The sequence below is a fragment of the Centroberyx gerrardi genome, chromosome 1, assembly GCF_048128805.1.
Source record: "Centroberyx gerrardi isolate f3 chromosome 1, fCenGer3.hap1.cur.20231027, whole genome shotgun sequence".
Taxonomy (NCBI): domain Eukaryota; kingdom Metazoa; phylum Chordata; class Actinopteri; order Beryciformes; family Berycidae; genus Centroberyx; species Centroberyx gerrardi.
The window spans coordinates 15,138,833-15,158,601 of NC_135997.1; the positions used below are offsets into that span (position 1 = coordinate 15,138,833).

General features: G+C 40.9%; 2 protein-coding genes across 4 annotated transcripts; one reads left to right on the top strand and one right to left on the bottom strand.

The window, feature by feature from the left end:
• Window positions 1-985: 985 nt before the first annotated feature.
• Window positions 986-15,379, top strand: ampd3a (adenosine monophosphate deaminase 3a). 3 transcript variants are annotated; one of them, XM_071912190.2, is made up of 16 exons: window positions 986-1,043; window positions 7,527-7,749; window positions 7,945-7,980; window positions 8,050-8,125; window positions 8,455-8,620; window positions 8,713-8,932; window positions 9,056-9,185; window positions 9,417-9,611; window positions 10,323-10,454; window positions 10,605-10,768; window positions 10,868-10,994; window positions 11,080-11,243; window positions 11,848-11,968; window positions 13,932-14,105; window positions 14,272-14,382; window positions 14,548-15,379. In XM_071912190.2, exons 1-16 carry the CDS (start codon window positions 986-988, stop codon window positions 14,722-14,724), a joined length of 2,274 nt encoding a protein of 757 aa, XP_071768291.1. In that variant the 3' UTR covers window positions 14,725-15,379. The 3 variants fall into 3 exon arrangements, with proteins under 3 accessions (XP_071768291.1, XP_071768289.1, XP_071768290.1); XM_071912188.2 differs by having other exon boundaries at window positions 7,945-8,125; XM_071912189.2 differs by lacking the exon at window positions 986-1,043 and adding an exon at window positions 4,602-4,623 and having other exon boundaries at window positions 7,945-8,125.
• Window positions 15,380-15,496: 117 nt separating this feature from the next.
• lyve1a (lymphatic vessel endothelial hyaluronic receptor 1a) lies at window positions 15,497-19,041 on the bottom strand. The gene is made up of 6 exons (XM_071912191.2): window positions 18,736-19,041; window positions 18,305-18,488; window positions 17,946-18,085; window positions 16,918-17,190; window positions 16,710-16,788; window positions 15,497-15,934 (listed from the first exon to the last, which is right to left on the bottom strand). Exons 1-6 carry the CDS (start codon window positions 18,824-18,826, stop codon window positions 15,787-15,789), a joined length of 915 nt encoding a protein of 304 aa, XP_071768292.1. The 5' UTR covers window positions 18,827-19,041; the 3' UTR covers window positions 15,497-15,786.
• Window positions 19,042-19,769: the final 728 nt, after the last annotated feature.

Below are 19,769 nucleotides of genomic sequence, written 5' to 3' on the forward strand. Positions count from 1 at the left end.
CAGACAAGTTAGAGAAGGGTGTTAAGCTTTGAGACAATTGAGATGTGTACTGTGCAATAAGGGCTGCAAGTCAATATCAGGAAGATGTCCCTAATATTTTGTGCAGAAGGTGTATATTTCAGCAAAAGGGCAGCCTCACATCATTGTTAATATTAATAGCTAGTGTACTCATGTGATGTCTCATCAAAATGTCCTGTAATTGAACAAAGCCTCCACAAGGGGACATTATTTGTCCCTGAAAATGAACAGAGAAGGCAAACATGAAAAAACGAAGTCAAAAACAATGAGTTTGATGCTGATATTTGACATATTGATCTATTTGAACATGAGCATAGACTGAAGAGCAGTTAAAACTATAGCAACAAAAAACAACAACAATGAGAACTGACTGATGACTAACTTCAGCATCCATTGAGCTGATGTACTTACACTAAGCCATGGCAATGAGAGAGTTAAGGATGGAGTGATGTGCACTGCAGGGCGTTGAGTGAGATATCATACTCTCTGGCCACAACAAGAGCAGAGCATGACTTAGACGTTTCTCTGAGGGAACTTGTACACAGTTCATATATATAAACTTCAGGGAGGCCATAGAGAAAACAGACACAGAGGAGGTGAGTGGACTTATTTGACTTATTTGTTTTGGGCCACTGATGATCATTGACATCAGCGGACGATTGATAGTGAGAATCAAACATCACTTGAAGTATCTTTCTCTTTAATTCTGCATACATTAGCTTTGTAGTTTATTTACAGTTTTTTCATATGTGAGTGAAAGACAACTTTGTGACTGGTTTATGCACATCCAAACCCAAATCCATCCATCAAATCTATAGGACAATACATCAAGACTTGTTGGAAAAGTATCTGACAAGTATAATGTTAGAGAATATTAATAGCCGTGATGGAAGCTGATTTGCATTCATGGGTGAGTGCACATTTTTTTTAATCTTTACTCTTCCCCAGGCCTTGGCTGCTGGGAAAGATGAGAAGAGGAGACACCCCTCTTTTAAAGCAGCAGTCGAGTCCTTGCCTGGGAAAAAGTGAGCTTCCTTCCTTCCCTCTCTCTCTCTCTCTCTCTCTGTAATGTGGTAAATGGCTTTCTCCTCTCCAGACTGACAGAAGTGCTGTTGACCTCCATCTCTGATATGCCTTTGACAAAGAGCTAACTTTGGGGCTGTGCCAGTATCAGCAGCGTGGTGTTTGAGAAAAGCCAGAGAGGACATGATAAAAACAGCAGAGGGACAGCTGGGTCTGAGATAGGACTATGGCTTTCTGGCCCATTAATGGCTTCAGGAGACTCCTATGGGATTTACACAGTGAATGGGAAAATAATGAATGATGATCCTTACTCTTCAAAGTAACCATGGAGATAATATTTGGTCAACTCACATTCCACAAGTTTCCACACTTACATCCAAACGAACACACACACACACACACACACACGCACACACACACACACGCACACACAGATAGCTATTCCCCACCCACATTAGCACAGTGCAGACTGAGCACCATTAAGATGATGCCCACATTAGTTGCCCATAATGCTTTCTGCAGTGCTACAGCATGTATTTCTCAGTCATCTGATCTGATGTTTCCTAAACCAGATGGTTTGATCAATAAGAGAAAGTCTGAAGTAAAGCAGAATAATGTTTCATCTTGTTTTAGCTGGGTGCCAAATAGGAGAGCCATCAAAGTAGACTGAAAGGCATTTCCGTCTTTTAGGGATTGATTGATCACCCTGCACTGAGACAGCACTGCTGTAGACAGCTTCAATGTGGGAAGTACAAATAACTGAATTTGTAGTGGGTGATGAATATACATGTGTGTGTGTGTGTGTGTGTGTGTGTGTGTGTGCATATGTCTGTATGTGTGGGCTGTTAGACAGGCAAGCTGTCTGAGAAAGTATGTATGAATAAGTTTGTATGGAGAGGTGAGGCAACCAAGGCCACAGCATTTAGTAACACCCTAGCAACCACTTTAAATCACCTAGCAACCACCTAGTATCACCCTAACACCATAGCAACCACTTGTAATCACCTAGCAACCACCTAGTAACACCCTAGCAACCACTAGTAATGGGTTAGCAGCCACCTAGTAACACCTTAGCAACCACTTGTAATAACCTAGCAACCACATGCTAACATCACAGCAACCACTAATACTCACCTAGCAAACACCTAGAAACACTCTAGCATTCACTTGTAATCACTTACTGCCAACTATCTACCAGCATCACTGCTCAGCAATCACTCACATTTTCTTCAGGAAATGCACAAAGTCAGATACTTAGCACCCCATTACACCTCTCTGTCTCTAGGGAGGTTAAACAGCACCAGAACCAGCTAGAGAACATTTTTACCTTAAATTCACTCTACATTTGCAGTAAAGACTACTAGGAGAGTGATCCCACCATTGTGACAGAGGGTCAGTCTGGTCTCTTCGTTATAAACAATGGGAGAATGAAGTGAATTGCAGTGTGTGGCTGTGCATCATATATAGAGTAACCAATGGCAGACGGAATCAATGGTCTGTCACACTGTCTGAGGGGTGATAGCATAAGGTAGCCCGATGCCTCCTGAGGGTAATTATTCATGTGCAGAGTGACATGTTGCCAGGGCACCACAGTGGGATTATGACTTTTCATATATACAGTAATGCTATGCACCTAACCCCTAGTCAGAGCCCAGATTATGTGTTTAGATCACTATAGTGGTAATCAGGAAGAGAACAGTGATAAATGACCAAATGGCTGCATTATTCTCAGCCTCTGCCTGCCCGGGGGGATGTTTATAATAATTATCACAGCTGCATAGCTTAGGACTTACTCATTGAAAAGGACATCTGCATTGACTACCAGCTTGTGATTCCTCTCTGCCCCAGAGGTGGTGATGACGGAGTCTCTCTCTCTCTCTTGCTCTCTATCTATATGCGTCTGTGTGTATAAGTGCAAGAGAGAGAGAGAGAGAGAGAGAGAGAGAGAGAGGCAGAGAGGGAGAGAGAGCGAGAGGGAGAGAGAGAGAGAAAGAGAGAAAGAGAGAAAGAGCGAGACCAGCTGGTCAGGGGGAAATGTATAAGCAGCAGGCTCTGAAGGCCCTCTCTTTGTTGACAGCCAGTTTTGACATATTCCCAGGATTAGTGGCTCTGTCAACATGATGCCACTGGCTCCTTAAAATAGAGAGAGACGGACAGTCAGGAAAACAAAACGGTGGTTGTGTACCACCATCAGAGATTAACTGGGTCTGACCCAGATCCATGCAGAGTGAAAGTCTTCAGTGCTTCATTGAGCCCAACAGAGATTCCCTCTGAGTTTGTTTGAGAAGACAGCACCCCGAGACATGGCTATGAGCAGCTCTGAAGGTAAGAGGAGAGGTGATGAGAGGCATAGAAATGTGATATAGGACAATAGGCACTGTGGCTGTGAAGAATACCCTTTTCAATCAAGTTATAGTTTATTATTGGGTGACGGCACATCAGCTATAGTTCAAGGCACATGGTCATCAGAAAGGAGTCTGAGTCTGAGATACACCAGGTAGCGAGATTAGACAGCATGTCATGGAGATGAGAAAAAGAGACCTCTGGAAGGTGATAGGAGTCCATATGCTGTGTGACTAAGAACCTCATTCAGCAGATGGCATGAGTCTGCAAAGGATCAACTGATTATGAATTTTTGAAGGCTGATGTGATTCTGAATTTATGATTTGTAGGAAGAAAAATATAATTGGAATTCATTGACCAAATTCTTTTTTTTTTTTTAAAGTAATACAATCATAGGCTTAGTGAATATGGCGCTGAATGAAATGTAAAATATACTCATTAATTTGGAATTCATATCAGTTAAGATCTATACCTCCACCTCTACTGTAAACCGCTATCATTTAGTACTGTGACACCGAGTTTTTCAACAAATTAACTGGGATGGAATTAAAACAAAGAAAAGAAAAAAATAGCTTCACATCTTTTTTATAACATTGTGGTGTGAGTGTTTGATAAAGTTGGTGAAAAGTGATACAGTGTATAACATTTTTCCAGACTTTTCCAAAATTTCTGTAGCGTTGCATTTACAGCCTTGACATTCCAGCACAAGGCTGTTCCCAGCTTGACTTTGGTTGTCATGGCAATCTACAAGGACCGTTCAAATTCAAGAAGAGACGCTAAAGCCATTTAAGCTAGGCTAAGGTTAGGTTAGGTTAGGTTGAGGCTTTTATTCGACAGGTAAGGGCATTTTATACATACCTGTTCTTAGGACAAGTTAACTGAAATTTACTTTAAGCCGCAGTTTGGCCCTGCAGCAGTCTGTCACCAGGAGGAGCTGTGTTTTTGATGAATGGTCAGTGTGAGGCGGGCGGGAATAGTTAGCTAGTAGAATTCTGTGCTCTATTAGCCTGGTAAGACCATCCTGATGTGAGGTCACGTGATCAGGATGGTCTTACCAGGCTAGCAGAATTGTGCCTTATTTGTTGTTTAACGTTAATAGTTTGATTTACTATTACATTTACTCGAATCATGATACAGTAATTGCAATTTCGTGTAATGGCTACGGGAATTTCACGTCACCAAAACTTTACTCTCTCTCTTGTACATATATATGGTATATGGCTATACATAGGACCATGGGTTGACCAAGTGCATGACCTGCAAGGTCGGCTCCCCCTAGTCAAAAACAACTCCATGCAGAGCTGACAGTGAAAAGCTTCTCCAAGCAGAGACAGCTGTGGTGAACATCAGTGAACACTATAGCTGTTTTCAACACCATATGGGATAATTGTCCTCACTCACCTATGACTGTAAAAAAAATCGTCCAATAAACGTTTGACCTCAAGAGTCAACTGTATGATCACAAATTCATGCACAAGTTTGTGAGTGTGTGTGTGTGTGTGTGTGTGTGTGTGTGTGTGTGTGTGTGTGTGTGTGTGTGTGTGTGTGAGAGAGAGAGAGAGAGAGAGAGAGAGATCTGTGAGAAAGGAAAAGAAAAGAGTATTTATTGCAGAGAATTTATTTCGGGTCGCGGGGGCGCTCGTTAATAATTCATAAAGTATTTCTAGATCAATACACCTTTATGGAGAGCCTATCATTTTTCATTCTGCGCCTGTGGTTGAGTGGAGTTTGATTCGCACAGCTGTTGTTAGGGTAGGGTAGTGTGTGTCTGGAATGATAGGCTTCCTGGAAGGACCTTGGCAGAGTGGAAAATTGGCATCAGTCAGTCATTGATGACACCATGCAGCAGGGCCTTTCTCTGTTGTTGCTCCAGTGCTGCAGTGATGATAATTGTATTCCATATAATTTAGGATATCAACAAAGCCTCTTTAGTTCACTCAAGCTATCTCCTTGCAGTGATAGAGACACCTCCCAATTTAGGATACCTAATGTGTCTTGGGGCCCAGTGAACAACTGTCATACACATGGGCTGGACTGTATAGTTAGAGCTGCATGGCCCCAGTAAGTGTTATTTACAATATATAGTTTATGGTGGTGATATGTGCTAAACAGTACAGCTTCTGCCATCACATTTACCAAGGGTAAGTAAGAGTAAATGACTGTAAAGTACCATGGCAAGGATAGATCTGGAGGCACATCAAAATAGCAGTACCAGAGCTTGCATTATCACAATCTTGTCATGAATCTGGAAAATTTAATTGAATTGTTTAACAAAATTGATTTTAGTATCAGTATCAGATTAAAACAAAATGCTGCTAATTTAAGTGTGGTAGAAATAGCCAGGTGCCCAGCCCCATTACAGTACTTTGCATTTAATAATAAACTTTATTTGCATTGCACCTTTGAAAACAGAGTGACAAAGTGCATTACATAGAATAAAAGTGTCAGAAAGGAAAAATGTTGCAAAGAAATAATGAATAGGCTTACAGCAAATAAAGAAAGACACAGCAATAGAACAGGAAAACAGAAAAAGTAAATCAAGTAAAATAAAAAATTATATATAAAACAGAATGGCCAGATTGAAACTCTAACTAAATGACTGCTAAAAGTCTTCAGCTGAGACTTAGCCTAAAAGAAGATAGAGAGTTAGCTGCCCTTATTTCCTCCGGTAGGTTGTTCCAGAGTTTAGGAGCCCTGACTGCAACTGCTCGATCACCTTATTTCTGGATCTAAGACTACACCTTTGTACATGAGGAAACAAAAGCTCCATGATATAAGCTGGGCCTAAGGCCTTTATTGTTTTAAATGTAATAAATAAAATCAATTCTAAAATCAATTGGCAGCCAGTGATGTTTGGATAAAATGGGGATAAAATGGGAGTTACATGATCTCTCCTCTTACTTATATGAGATGAAATAAAGGTGAAATATATGCTGTTTCTTGTTAAAAGTAAACATTAAGTACTCAAAAGATGAGAATTCCCCAAATGACTCAGGGTGACTTTTAAAGTTAGTAGTACCATGTATGACAGCCACACCACCACATAGCCTGTGAGTCTGGGTTTGGAAAAGTAAAAGAAATTAGATATTTAGGAGATGAAAATCATGGGTTTAACGACGTTCCAGTCTGCATAAGGAAATTAAGACTGTTAGAAGAGATCAAATTATTAGAGATAAAAGACTTGTTGTTCAACAATCTAACATTGATGAGACCAGTGTCAGACCATTAGGGGCCAAATCTTGATCTAAAGGACTAGGATTACCATTTAGTACTCTATCAGATTTCCCATGGAGCCAACGGGACGACTGACGCCGTATGTGAATTAGGTTGTTTCCAGTAGGTTGATGCTAGCAGACAAAGGTCTGTCCAAATAGTTCATATGCTGAACACATCTTAATGAAACACAAACAGGGATTTTAAAGGGGCCAGAGACTGAGTCCAAGTCCAGCAGTCCATGCCTCCTCTAAACTGCTATTACATTAATTAGAAATACTAGGCCTAATTAGAATTACCTTGTGAGGACATGGACTGTCTCAGATGACTATTTGTGATGACCGCTTGCGTAGCAGAGTGAAATCCATATTGACAGCCAGCATTTGTGCGCCAGATATACTGGGGTGAAGGCCGTCTCTTTTATAAAATTGTCTGCAGTTCCAAAAGAGCTCAAAATCGTCCATGAGTTCCAGTTGGAGCTTAGAGTACTCAGCCTTTAGCCAGGTACAGAAGGGAGAGAACGGGTAAAATGGCCACAGCCCCAGCGAAGTATTGGAATTGGGCCAGAAATCAGGACACACTTCCCTGTGGCACACGATGCATACAGTAATGTTTTGATCTCTTTGTGGAGGACTTCCAACTGCAGCAATTTGATGTATTTTGAGCAAACATGAACAATTAACGTGGAGCACTCCAGGTGGCGATCTAGTGCAGCAGGTAGTTCTCTCAACATGTCCATTGCTCAAGCCCTCATGCAGGGGGCTTGTAGCAATGAAGGCAAAGGGCATGCGTGTTTACAAAACAGCACAAACTGGTCTGAGTAGGTAAACTCTTCACGTGATGCAAAGGAAATTAGATTCTCTTCAAAACCCACGAATACATGTTGAGATCAACACTGTCATTTTACTGTAGCTTCTACATTCTTGCAGACATGCCTCGTCAGTTCCCGAAGGTCACCCTAAGTGAAGCAGATGAAGAGATGCGACTCCTGGCAGAGAAAGTGTACGCATCAGCGCTGAAGGAAGAGGACAACAAGGATGCCTTGTCCATGTTCACAGTGCCTGAGGACTGCCCGATCGGCCTCCAGCAAGCCAAGGAGCACGAGCTGCTCAAGGAGCTGGCAGAGCAGCAGTCAGAGGAGAGTGCCAAGAGGTAGGCCCCACTCTGGGTCTGGCTCCAAACTATAGTAGATATTGTCATCAATTAGGTCAATGTCACAAAGATATCACAAAGATGATAAGACAAATAGAAAACACACTGTCTATAAAAATAACATTGTGGTTTTAGGTAACGTTAGGAATACAGAACTTGTTATATCAAATGTCAGTTATGGTGCTAATCTTTCAGGAAGAAGAGCTTAAAGATGATCCGTTCCCAGTCGATGTCCCTGCAGATCCCGGTGAATGCAGAGTGGCCGCGGTCGTTGGCGGTCACCCCATTCCTGTCTCCCAGCTCCACCTGCTCCTCTGTGCCAGAAAACTGTCCCGAATACCAGAGGGTCACTATCAGTGGAGATTACTGTGCTGGGGTAAGTATTATGAAGACGAGGTTTAGTGGCTGTGGTTCACAATTAGTAAGACTGTAATGGTCTGCCAGAAGAATGCAATGCCAAGACTGTGGGGTCATGCTGTATATGCAGACTGTACATTTTCAAACATAACAGAGAAATTCATGCTTTCAAGGCTGTATGTATATTCACAAATTATTCATACTAAATGATTGTCCATACAGCATTTACAGCATGTTGACTTATCATGGCATCTTTGCATACTTACCAAATTCAGATAAGACATAAGATAAGTTCAGATAAGACAATTGTCATGATTAATTTCTTTGTCATCCCCATTTCACATTCAGATCACAGTGGAGGACTATGAACAGGCTGCCAAAAGCCTTCTTAAGGCTCTGTTTATTCGTGAGAAATATTCAAAATTAGCCTATCACAGATTCTGCCGAACCACAGCACAGTTCCTCCGCAGTGCTGAGAACGTGAGATGGAAGGAGGAAGATGAGGCTCTGCCAGGTATGAAATGGACATTCTACAAAAATGACACTATCACTGATGGTGTAATTCTGGTTTATTTGACAATAACAAGCCGATGTTCTGGCCTACAGATATCTGCCCATGTCCGAGGGAGGGGGAGGATCCCTACAGCATGGAGGGCATCCCAGAGAACCTGAACTATGAATTGAAGATGAAGGATGGAATAGTCTACGTATATGACAATGCTGAGGCTCTGAGAGAAAACCAGCCCCGCGACCTTCCCTACCCAGACTTAGAGACCTTTGCCATAGACCTCAGCCACGTGTTGGCCATGATTGCAGATGGACCCACGTAAGTCGCCATAGCATAAGGACACCTTCACTGTTCTCTGTAAAACTGGTTGCTGCCACCTATACTTTATTACACTTGGCAGCTTTACTTTGCAGAAAAACTCAGGTCCACTCTGTTTTTCAGGAAGACCTATTGTCACAGACGACTAAACTTCTTGGGTTCGAAGTTCTACCTCCACGAGATGCTCAATGAGATGGCCGAGCTAAAGGAACTGAAAGGTGTGCCGCACAGAGATTTCTACAATGTTAGGAAGGCAAGTATTTTCCTGATCTCTACATATATATGTTAAGGAGAATCTGGAATCCCATGGAGTAGTCCAATGCTTGTCTCTGCAAAAACACTAATGGGTATACCTTTGACTTGACTATGATTCCAGGACATGCTGGCGCTTCTTCCTCAAGTTAAACTATTGACTAAATAGTTGTGTACTTAAACACTTGATTCGGCCAGCAGAATAAACATGGACATCCTTTTCTTCTCCCAGGTGGACACACATATCCACGCCGCTGCCTGCATGTCTCAGAAGCACCTGCTGACCTTCATCCAGAAAACCTATAAGACTGAGGCAGACCGTGTGGTGTTGGAAAAGGCTGGGCAAAGGATGACTCTCAAGCAGGTGTTCCACAGCCTCAGTATGGACCCCTATGACCTTACTGTGGACTCTCTGGATGTACATGCTGTAAGAGAAAATGCCACTGTTTTGACATGTATTTTTTGTTTGTTTTTAGCATGGCCTATTCATCAAATGCTGTGATTTTTCTGAGTATTCTGGATGCTTAAGGTTCATTTTCAGATATGCTAAAATACTATGGGAGTTAATGCAATAATGGCATGGGAATTTGATGTCAAAAATGGTGGTATTAGCCTTTCTGGGAAGTACTCTCACTTCACTCTTCTTCTTCTGTGCTTCTAATTTCCATTACCTCGTTTCACTGCCATTACAGAAAAATACCAGCATTACTGAGTTTTTTAATCTTTTATCTTTTCTCTGCTGTGTCAAGAACATACCTGAGATACTGAACCAGATCAGTAAATAGAAAATATCCCCCATGCACCCCTTTAAGCCAATCAGTGTCATCAATCAGTGTCATCAATTTCAATTCCGATAATATGGGGGCAAATCTAAAGTGAGGAGCTTACAAGTATTAATGACAAAGTTGTTTCTCATCATGAATTGCATATATGTACAAACTTTCTTGCTTGTTTAAAGTTTTCTGTTTTACACAACATACTATAAAGAAATACAAATGTTTTGTAATGTGAAACAGAAATTACCTAAAATGTGAAAATAGTCATATTTTCCTTTAGATATGGATAGCATACAATCCATAATTTGCGTCTCACCAAAGTGGTTTCACAATAATACACTGTGTCTGTATAAATTTTACAGGGGAGACAAACCTTCCACCGGTTTGACAAGTTCAATTCGAAGTATAACCCAGTGGGAGCCAGTGAACTTAGAGAGGTCTACCTGAAAGCAGACAACCTCATTAATGGAGAGTATTTTGCTCGCATTATAAAGGTATAAAATCATCATTATTATGTTCATTAGCCTACATTTGAACTTAGAATCGATGCAACAGCAACTGCCATCTAAATATGGTGAACTCCATAGCCATGGTTGAGTGAGTGAGAGGTTATCTTGAGCCTCCTCTCTTCTTACTTTAAATAGGAAGTGTCCCATGACCTGGAGGAGAGTAAGTACCAGCATGCAGAGCCACGCCTGTCCATCTATGGACGCTCTCCAGATGAGTGGGACAGCCTGTCTAAGTGGTTTATTCACCACAAAGTACACTCTCCAAACATGAGGTGGATCATTCAAGTACCCAGAATATAGTGAGTGCCGCAGCTCGAAGGAGAACTAGAGCTTTCACTTTCAAAGATTTTGTTGAAATCTTCTGGGAATTTAAGATGAGATGTTTTTACGTGTTTCAGTGATATTTTCAAGTCGAAGAAGTTGGTGCCTAATTTCGCCAAGATGCTGGAGAACATATTCCTACCTCTGTTTGAGGCCACAGTTAACCCACAGAAGCACAAGGAACTGCACGTGTTCCTCAAATATGTAAGTAAATACCTTTTTTAAGTTCATCGTATCAAAACCACCTTCAATAATCAGAAGTTATTCAGTTTCTTTTCTTTTTCTCCAGGTGACCGGCTTTGACAGTGTAGACGATGAGTCCAAACACAGTGATCACATGTTCTCCTACAAGAGCCCAAAGCCAGAACAGTGGACTGCAGATAACAACCCTCCCTACAGCTACTACCTCTTCCATATGTATGCAAACATCATGGTCCTCAACAATCTCAGGAAGTAAGTGCTAATGCCAGCTGCTCCAAACCGTACACTTGACTAACGGAGAGTGCCCCGCTGATGGAGATTGATGGTGGGCAAGTTTTGGTTTTACAATCCAAGACCTGAACTGATATTGTGGTCCAACACTCAGTGGGCTGTTTACTTTGTAGAGCTCACTGTGCTATGGGAAGATGTGATTGATGATTCATTGGGAAAGAAGAAGCTTTGATATGTACTGTAGATCTAGCAGCCAAAGCTGAACAGCCAGGCTTGAAATACAGGGTGCGGACCATGGCGGTTCGGTGCTGCTTGGATTTGCATGCCCAATGAACTACCAGCTAATTCAGAGAGTTAGTCTAATAGCACAAGCAATACTTACATCAGATCCTGTGTATTATTAAATACCCATGTTGGTTAGTTGCGTCTGCCCTATGCATCATCTACAACACTCATGGCAGTTAAGGAGAGCAGGTTTCCAACTTGTGAACTTGTGAACTGCTAACTGTGCAGTGGAAAGCAGTAGGATGTCTATGATGAATATAAGGAGGAACAAGATTTCTCTGTTTCATGAATTATATTGCTGAGTTTTTTCAGGGCCATTATGTCCTTATGTGTCCTCCAGAGAGCGCGGCCTGAGCACCTTCCAGTTCCGCCCCCACTGCGGAGAAGCAGGCTCAATCACTCATCTGGTGTCCGCCTTTCTCACAGCCGACAACATCTCACATGGACTCAACTTGAAGAAGGTACTGTAGATTGCAATCTGCTCAGTTATTCTGCATCTATTGACTGAGGTAATTATTTGAACCACTATCACAATAATAAAAGTTTCGAATTCTAATGCTGTGCCCAGATTTCATCGTCATAAATACTACTAATTTACACTAAATTATCACTGTATCAGTGCTGAATAATGTGTCATTTTGAAATGAAATGCAAATGCTGTAGCAAATGCCCCCCAATCAATTCAAGAACTTTGAATTTAAATTGACTTACCTAATTTCTCCAAAAGCCTCCAAATGCATTTAAAACATGCTGAAGACTTATTTATATCACACATCCTCGGAGATGTATTACCTTCATTGTCTCTCTTTTTCCATGCCTGGGTATAAGACAAAAATTAATCTTTAAGCTTACCCCAGTTGGCCTAAAAGGGACACTGTAATCAAAAATCAACTTTGAAAGGGCCATAACTCCCACTTTCTGGGTCCTTTGTTTATTAAACTTGGTACATATATATAACTGACTTTGATCTACAAATTTGGACCGTCAAAGTCTATGTTGATAGATTTTCAGCCATTTTTTTTACCGATCCAATCCAAACTTGGTAAATAACATTATTATTATTATCTATTATTACCAGTTGAAACCGATGAACTGCTGAAAATGAACAGCTGTGTGCCTTAAAATGACCTCAAGCACGCAGCCTGTCTTAAACTGTAAGGTTGCATTCTCTGTGCTTGTGTTCTTGAGAAGTTGGAAAAAGATAACTTGGTAAAAACATTCTCCACAAGGACAAAAGTATTGACTTGAACCTCTGTTCATCTGTTTCTTGGATTTGATACTCACCTCTTACCTCCTCCTACACAAGTCTCTGGCACATCCCCCCCAGCTAGCTAAATAAAGCTGAGATCCAGCTGAAATGTCTAGTGAGGTAATATATCACAATATAGCCTAAAACACTGTAATAATCATACTGCTTTGTCATTTGCTTTTTTGGCTTGAGAACAAGGCTTTTTAGCCTTTGTAGCTGAAATGTCTTGCGGTTGCTTGCTCATGGCACTGTGCTCCATCATTGAAAATGCAAGTAGTTGGGAGGGAGGAGACTGGGAGTGTCTTGAATTTACAATGGGTGGGGAGTTTTTGTTCCAAAACAGAGTACAGGCCAGAGTTTTGAAAGCCAGAATCATCAACACCCAGCAAAGTAATTGTTGAGTCACTGGTATTGATCAACAGCCATATCAACCCTCCACAGATATATTATGGCCATTTTATACTATTGGGTAGTAAAAATCACACTTATTGGCCCTTTTAAGTTTTCATCTGTGTAAGTTATCTGTCATGGTTGCAATAATGTAAATGTCTAAGTGGAGTCTGGGTGGTTTCCAGGGCTGCCCGGTACAGTGAGGAATTTAATTTAATAGTTTAATTTCACTATCATTTGATTCACTAGAAATTATCCCACTTAGAGAATATATAACAATGGGTATTTTAATAATAGGCCAGGCACTCTCACCACTAATATACGTCCATGTGTAGAGAGTTTTACAATTCCATACTAAATCAACAACAAAAATCTTCCCATATGGCGGTACCTGGGACCAAATCTTATCACCATTTGATGATATATCAGTGTATAATATGTGTCTCTTTGGGGCTCCGTGGCATGAAAATGTTTGAGAACCTCCCTGTTTTAGATGCACTTTTATGATACTTTTGAATTCTACTGCAGCCTGTTGGAGCTGAGAGGTAAGCACAACTCGCCGCTGCAATCCTGAAATATAAATAGGCTGAGAAGGTAAACAGCCAAAAAGGGATTTATATAAAGGAGACAGGTGATGATTCTGAGATGAGGAGATAACATGTACACCAAACAGAGATCCTGTCCAGCTGGGTGTGTGGGTGTGTACTCTGTGTGTATGAATATGTGTGTATATTTGCCTGTGTGTGTCAGATCTGTATTTTTTTGTAACCCTTGCGTGCCCTCAGAGTCCCGTGCTGCAGTACCTGTACTACCTGGCCCAGGTGCCGATTGCAATGTCTCCACTCAGCAACAACAGCCTGTTCCTAGAGTACTCCAAAAACCCTCTGCGAGAGTTCCTGCACAAGGGCCTGTGTGTCTCCCTGTCCACTGATGACCCCATGCAGTTCCACTACACCAAGGTGAACAGACAAACATACAGGAGGTCTCGTGCTTCAAGGCTGCATTATGTTCTATTAGAATCTCTGTATGTCTTTATACTAAACATGCTGTTGCAGTGTGGTTTAGTTTGGTTTGGTTCTGCAGTGTGTATAAGACTGATCTGTTGTTTGTGTGTCATGATTCTAGGAGGCGTTGATGGAGGAGTATGCCATTGCAGCTCAGCTGTGGAAGCTCAGCACCTGTGATGTGTGTGAAATAGCCAGGAATAGTGTGCTGCAAAGTGGCCTGTCTCACCAGGTACAGCGACATTTTCTCTTCTCTTCCATTTTCTTTTCTCTTCAAATAGGCATTGGCACGTCTATAATTCCATAGCATTTCATCAGCACTGAGACAATGTCATCCGCCTGCCATCAATTCAGAATGTGTTGCCATGTGGTGACTTATTTCACTCTTGACTTACAGGATAAGAAGCACTTCTTGGGAGTGAACTACTTGAAAGATGGACCTGAGGGGAATGATATCCGTCGGACCAATGTAGCCCAGATCCGCATGGCCTACAGACACGAGACACTGTGCAATGAACTCAGCTTCTTAGTAGATGCAGTGAAGTCTGAGGCTTTGAATTCCCAGCATGATTAACAGGGACCTCACATCAGACAGAGTCCAAGCATGCCGAGCTCTCAGTAATCACCAGTTACGTATACATTAATATCTAAAAAAGTGTCAGTGGCTACACTGGTGAAATACAATATAATGTTAAAAAAGCAATGCTCAGCTGGCCATTTTGGTAAGCAGAACCAAAGGAGTTTGGACAGATAAAGAGCCTTGGCTATGTAAACACCCACCTTGGTCCATGCTGACTAGATGGGTGACTGATGGCACTTTAGTTCTCAAAGGTTCTAACAAAACCTGTGGAGGGCCAGACCTGAATGTGTGCAAAGTAGGTGCACATACTTGCCATCACAATTATTTCTCCATTTTGTGAGAGGGGAGTATGTCACAGAAACTATTGGCTCGAGGTTTTTCATTTACTGTATATACCAGACATGTAATGTGTATCACAGCACACTAATGGGTGGTCAAAAGTGTTGAGAGAGCTTCCTGCAGTGTTTATCACTGGGAAAGGCAGATAGATTTGGCAGAGATGAATAATGTCTGGGACATTTCCTCTGTCTCTCCCCTACATGGACTTGTTTTCAGAAAGGTATCATATAGTTCATTGAGGTTCAAATGAGATGAAAGTGCTTACCTTTGTAATGATAAAATGTGCTTTAAAAAAAGTTATTGAAATTACAGTATTTTTTGGTAGAGCTATTTTGTTTTAATTAATCTGAAAAAATGCAATTTACTTGCCATTTGTATGTATCATATAAAGCAGCATATGTTAAAGGGAGCAGAAAGGAGTCTTCAATCTTCAGCATTACTGTATTGCAAACATTGCCATCTAGTGGCTAAATTTCTGGCATATGACGTTCAAGTCTGACAGTTATACAATTACACAATTAACAATATCAAATAACTTGGAAACCAATTTCAAACAGGTATAATCTATACAAAAATAAATGCATTTATGTCAATTTTGTTACATCACAGTAACATATATTTAGGGACACATCATTTGCCCTTATTAATAAGAATAATACTTAGTTCTCCATTTGTAATCTGGTTAGAGTGTCTCTTCAAAATATCTGATCAGTTTGTTTATGTTGCATTGTTGCCCACTTCTATCCTGACTTCTTCCGGAGCGTCTTTCTGGGGATCCTTGATATTCTTCACACATTTCCACTCCTCTGTCTCAATGTATTCCTCCTGCTGCTTCACATCCCAGCTCAGAAAAGAGCACTTGTTCCTTTTCACAGAGAGAATGAAAAAAATAATGTGATAATGTGTCCTGATGGATATTAAACAAAAATAGACATATCTCTGGATATCTCTGGAATTTTATACACATTTTTATATACACTCCATGAAAGAAAGCTGCTTAACCTTATCAGACCTTTCCACCAGCTCACCATCAAGGGGCAAAGGACTGCTTTTAATGCTATTTATAGCTTCTTTTTTAAAAGCACTATACAGAACCAAACTTTGAATGGCGCTATGTAGCACCCACTTAGAACCAAATGGCTCTTGATTCCTTTTATTGAAAAACATTCACATGCTTTAGACAGTATGATTCAACAGTGTGATTTCAAGTAGGACTTAAATCTGGTGATCAGTAATCAGTAATTTCCTTCCAAAGACAGATTCATAGACCTTATTACTTTAATGCAGTACTTTTTTTTTGGTCTGTTTAAGATTTATCAAAGAATAACTGATGAACTATGGTAGATATATACAGAACCAATGATGAACTGTTACAGTGCCATAAACCTTATGGGGTGCTTCACAGAACCACTCATGAACCATCAAAACTGAAGAACCATTGGGTTCTATATGAAACACTAGATGCTACATGGAATTGCTAATGATTCTTCAAAGAACAGTGAGAAAGCATTTAGAGGTTCAAGTGGTTCTTCAAGTATTGTTTCTATAAAGCACCATTTAGCCAATAAATAATCTCTAAAGCAACATCTTTTTATCTTAGACCTCAGTATTACATATTTTCACCTGGAAAAACCACTCACAATTTCATGTATGCGAGGATGGCTACTGCAATTAGCAGGAGGGCACAGGTTGAGGTAATAAGCAAGGCCTTCGCTGGCACTGGAACAAAACACGAGAGGGAAAGGACATTAGTCATACAAATTAGTCATGTTTTCCTACCACAAATGATAATACTTTCAACACGAGACCAGCACAACATGAATCCTAGTAAGAACAAACATCCCATACCTCCAATAAAGCCCTGCGCACTGCTCCTGGACTGGGGCGATTCTGCCTCTGTGTCTGCGCTGTTAGGGTGTGGGAGGAGAGAGGCAGAGGAGGAGACACTGAGGGAGAGCAGGGAGGAGAGAAACAGAGAGGGTGTGGACTCGACCGGAGGAGCGGTAGAAGTATGCTGGAGGTTGGAGGTTGTGGCCTCAGGAGGAAAAGGAGTGTATTCTGGGTTTTCCCTGCTGGTCGACGGGCTATCAGCCGCAGTATCCTTCAGTTGTGTCACCATGGCTGTGATTAATGTATAGAAATGAAGGCCATGAGAGATTATACAAGAGTTATGTAAGTGTAAGTGTATTTCTTAATAATGCATTTATTAACTACTACATTTGGATAGTTAACATGCTATTTTGAATGTCATTGAGGCAAACAATTCCCTTTTAACTTTGTCACATGAACTGAGGGAGTGCAACAGGAAGTCACTCTAGGATGTTTTTCAATTTTCCATTTTCCTTTCACATTCATCAACTGATACAATACAGCATGGAAGTACTGGAAAAACAACCAATGCAGACTGAGTTCAGGTTCAGAGTGCAACAAGGTGAAGGGTTAAATCTCATAAATCAAATGGACAGCTGATGTGAATGCCAAAAGCTAAAGGGGAATACTACTGAATTATATGTCTCTGGGCAGATAGGTCTGTATTAAAACTGTGATGCCAGTCAATGATCAGCTGTATTGAGAATGAAGTGAAAAAGGTGAAAAAATTCTGGACACATTGATGGTGTCCAGATATTATTAGGTAGTATTCATGTCATTCAGCTGTAGAAATGTAAACAAATGTTGCATGACTCCACAACATTCCTTGACTTTAATTCAGTCTTTAATTAATTTAACATTTTGGAGCCAATTTCCATCAAGCAAACATAAATTTGCATCATTCAGAAAACTGGTTTGTTGTAGGCCAGTATCATTTGGCATTCCCCTTTAATCTACAATGTAAAAGCATGCCATACAGCGGAAAGTACATACACAAGATATCATACCTGACTCATTGAAGCAGAACACATCAAACTTCTTCTTGACAGAAGCTCTCCATAGCACCAAGCCGGTATTGTTTTTCCCACAGCTTTCACTGGCTTTGATTCGGGGAATGACTGCAAAATGTTCATCAGTCCATCCAAACCTGAGCATAACATAACATAACATAACATAACATAACATAACATAACATAACATAACATAACATAACATAACATAACTGAACATAACATAACTGAACATAACTGAACATAACTGAACATAACATTTGGTAGGCACTTTTATCCAAACTGTAACTGTTTCCAATAGCACACACTGAGACAGTTGAGGCTATATTGTGCACTCTGCTGTACAGCGGCCTTACCTGCATGTCTCTAAGCCCAGTGTGAGAGCTTCCTGGACTTGTGCCTTGGAGGCGATGGTCAGTCCGAGGGACCGGCAGAGCTCCCTCGCCTCAGAGGCATTGAAGGCATATTCAGGCTGGCTGAGATAATTTATGTAACTAACCTGGAATACTCCAGCAATGCTGTTGTTGGCTGCTGGGAAAACTGGAGATAGTATATAAAAATAGATTTCAGATTTAAGTTTACTGTATTTGGAGAAGCACACACAAAAAATTCTTTATATTTCAAACAATTGTTTAATACTGTTCAAATCTGTGCAAATGAAACAATTTCTAAAGCTTGGTAGAGGAGTTGGCAACATTTACTTGCAGAGATTTTAAAAATGTAAGATAAAAGGTAGAAATATACAAGTGTTGCATATAGAAATATCAAAATAGCTTGAATTTCTTACCTCTGATTTGGCTTGTGTCAATCTTTTGATCAGAGATGACCAGAGTCATCATCGACAACAATGGCATGATGCAAAGCCACATCAAATTCATGGTCAGTAGCAGAGATGGATGAATGCTGGGGATGACAAGTGCTCCACAGTTTGTGTGTCTGTGAGCCAAATGGCAGGGTTAGATAGAGGTGATTCTGTTCAGAGGGGTGTGTGGACTCGGAGATTGCCAGAGAGTAAGGGAAAAGGAAGAGGGAAGTGCTGTTCACAGGTCAAATCAAGAGTCATCATATGGTTTAGGGACCGAGTCCAAGAATAAGAGAAAAAGAGAACAACAAACATGTCAACAGGAACCAAAGCTACAGAAATGCTGCAGTGGAGTAAATAATTAATAATTAGATGATGCATCAAACTGAAATGTTCTTTTTAGCCAAATGCAGACTGAAACAAGTGTTTTTTCAGAGAAGTACATAAGCAAGGGAATTGTTGGATCTAGGTGAAACTATAGCTTGTGATACTCGGAAGAAAGCGCATACAAATCCAGTATAAGGGTTAAGGAATAATGAGATGCATAGAGTTTATTTTTTTATTGATGGAATGAACGCCTGCCCTTATGCTGCACTCCGCAGAGAGAACGGGATTTGCACTGTTACTGACATCTGACATTGGGCACCTAGTGCAAATGATTTCCTCCCTCTGGGTATTGCTAATCATGAACAAGCTTGTGATCCCTGGCATCCTCTGATGAGCCTCTGACACACAGCGACATCCCACTTCCACAAAAACATCTCGCCACAAGCCCTGCCGGCAGGAAATGACGCAAAGAGGGATGATGAGCAGGCAGCAGCGCTTTTGTCAGATGTGAAGTGTCAGTGAGGTTTGGGCATCATTGATGACGTATTGGGGGCTACCAAAGCGGAGAGATATTTCCCTTGTCTTACGAAGGAACTTCATAGTGTTTCTGCTTAACAGATTCAATTAGATTACACAAGTGGCTCCCTCAGACAAATAAGTTACTGTAATGAGAGTAGGGTTGAATTTTCAAG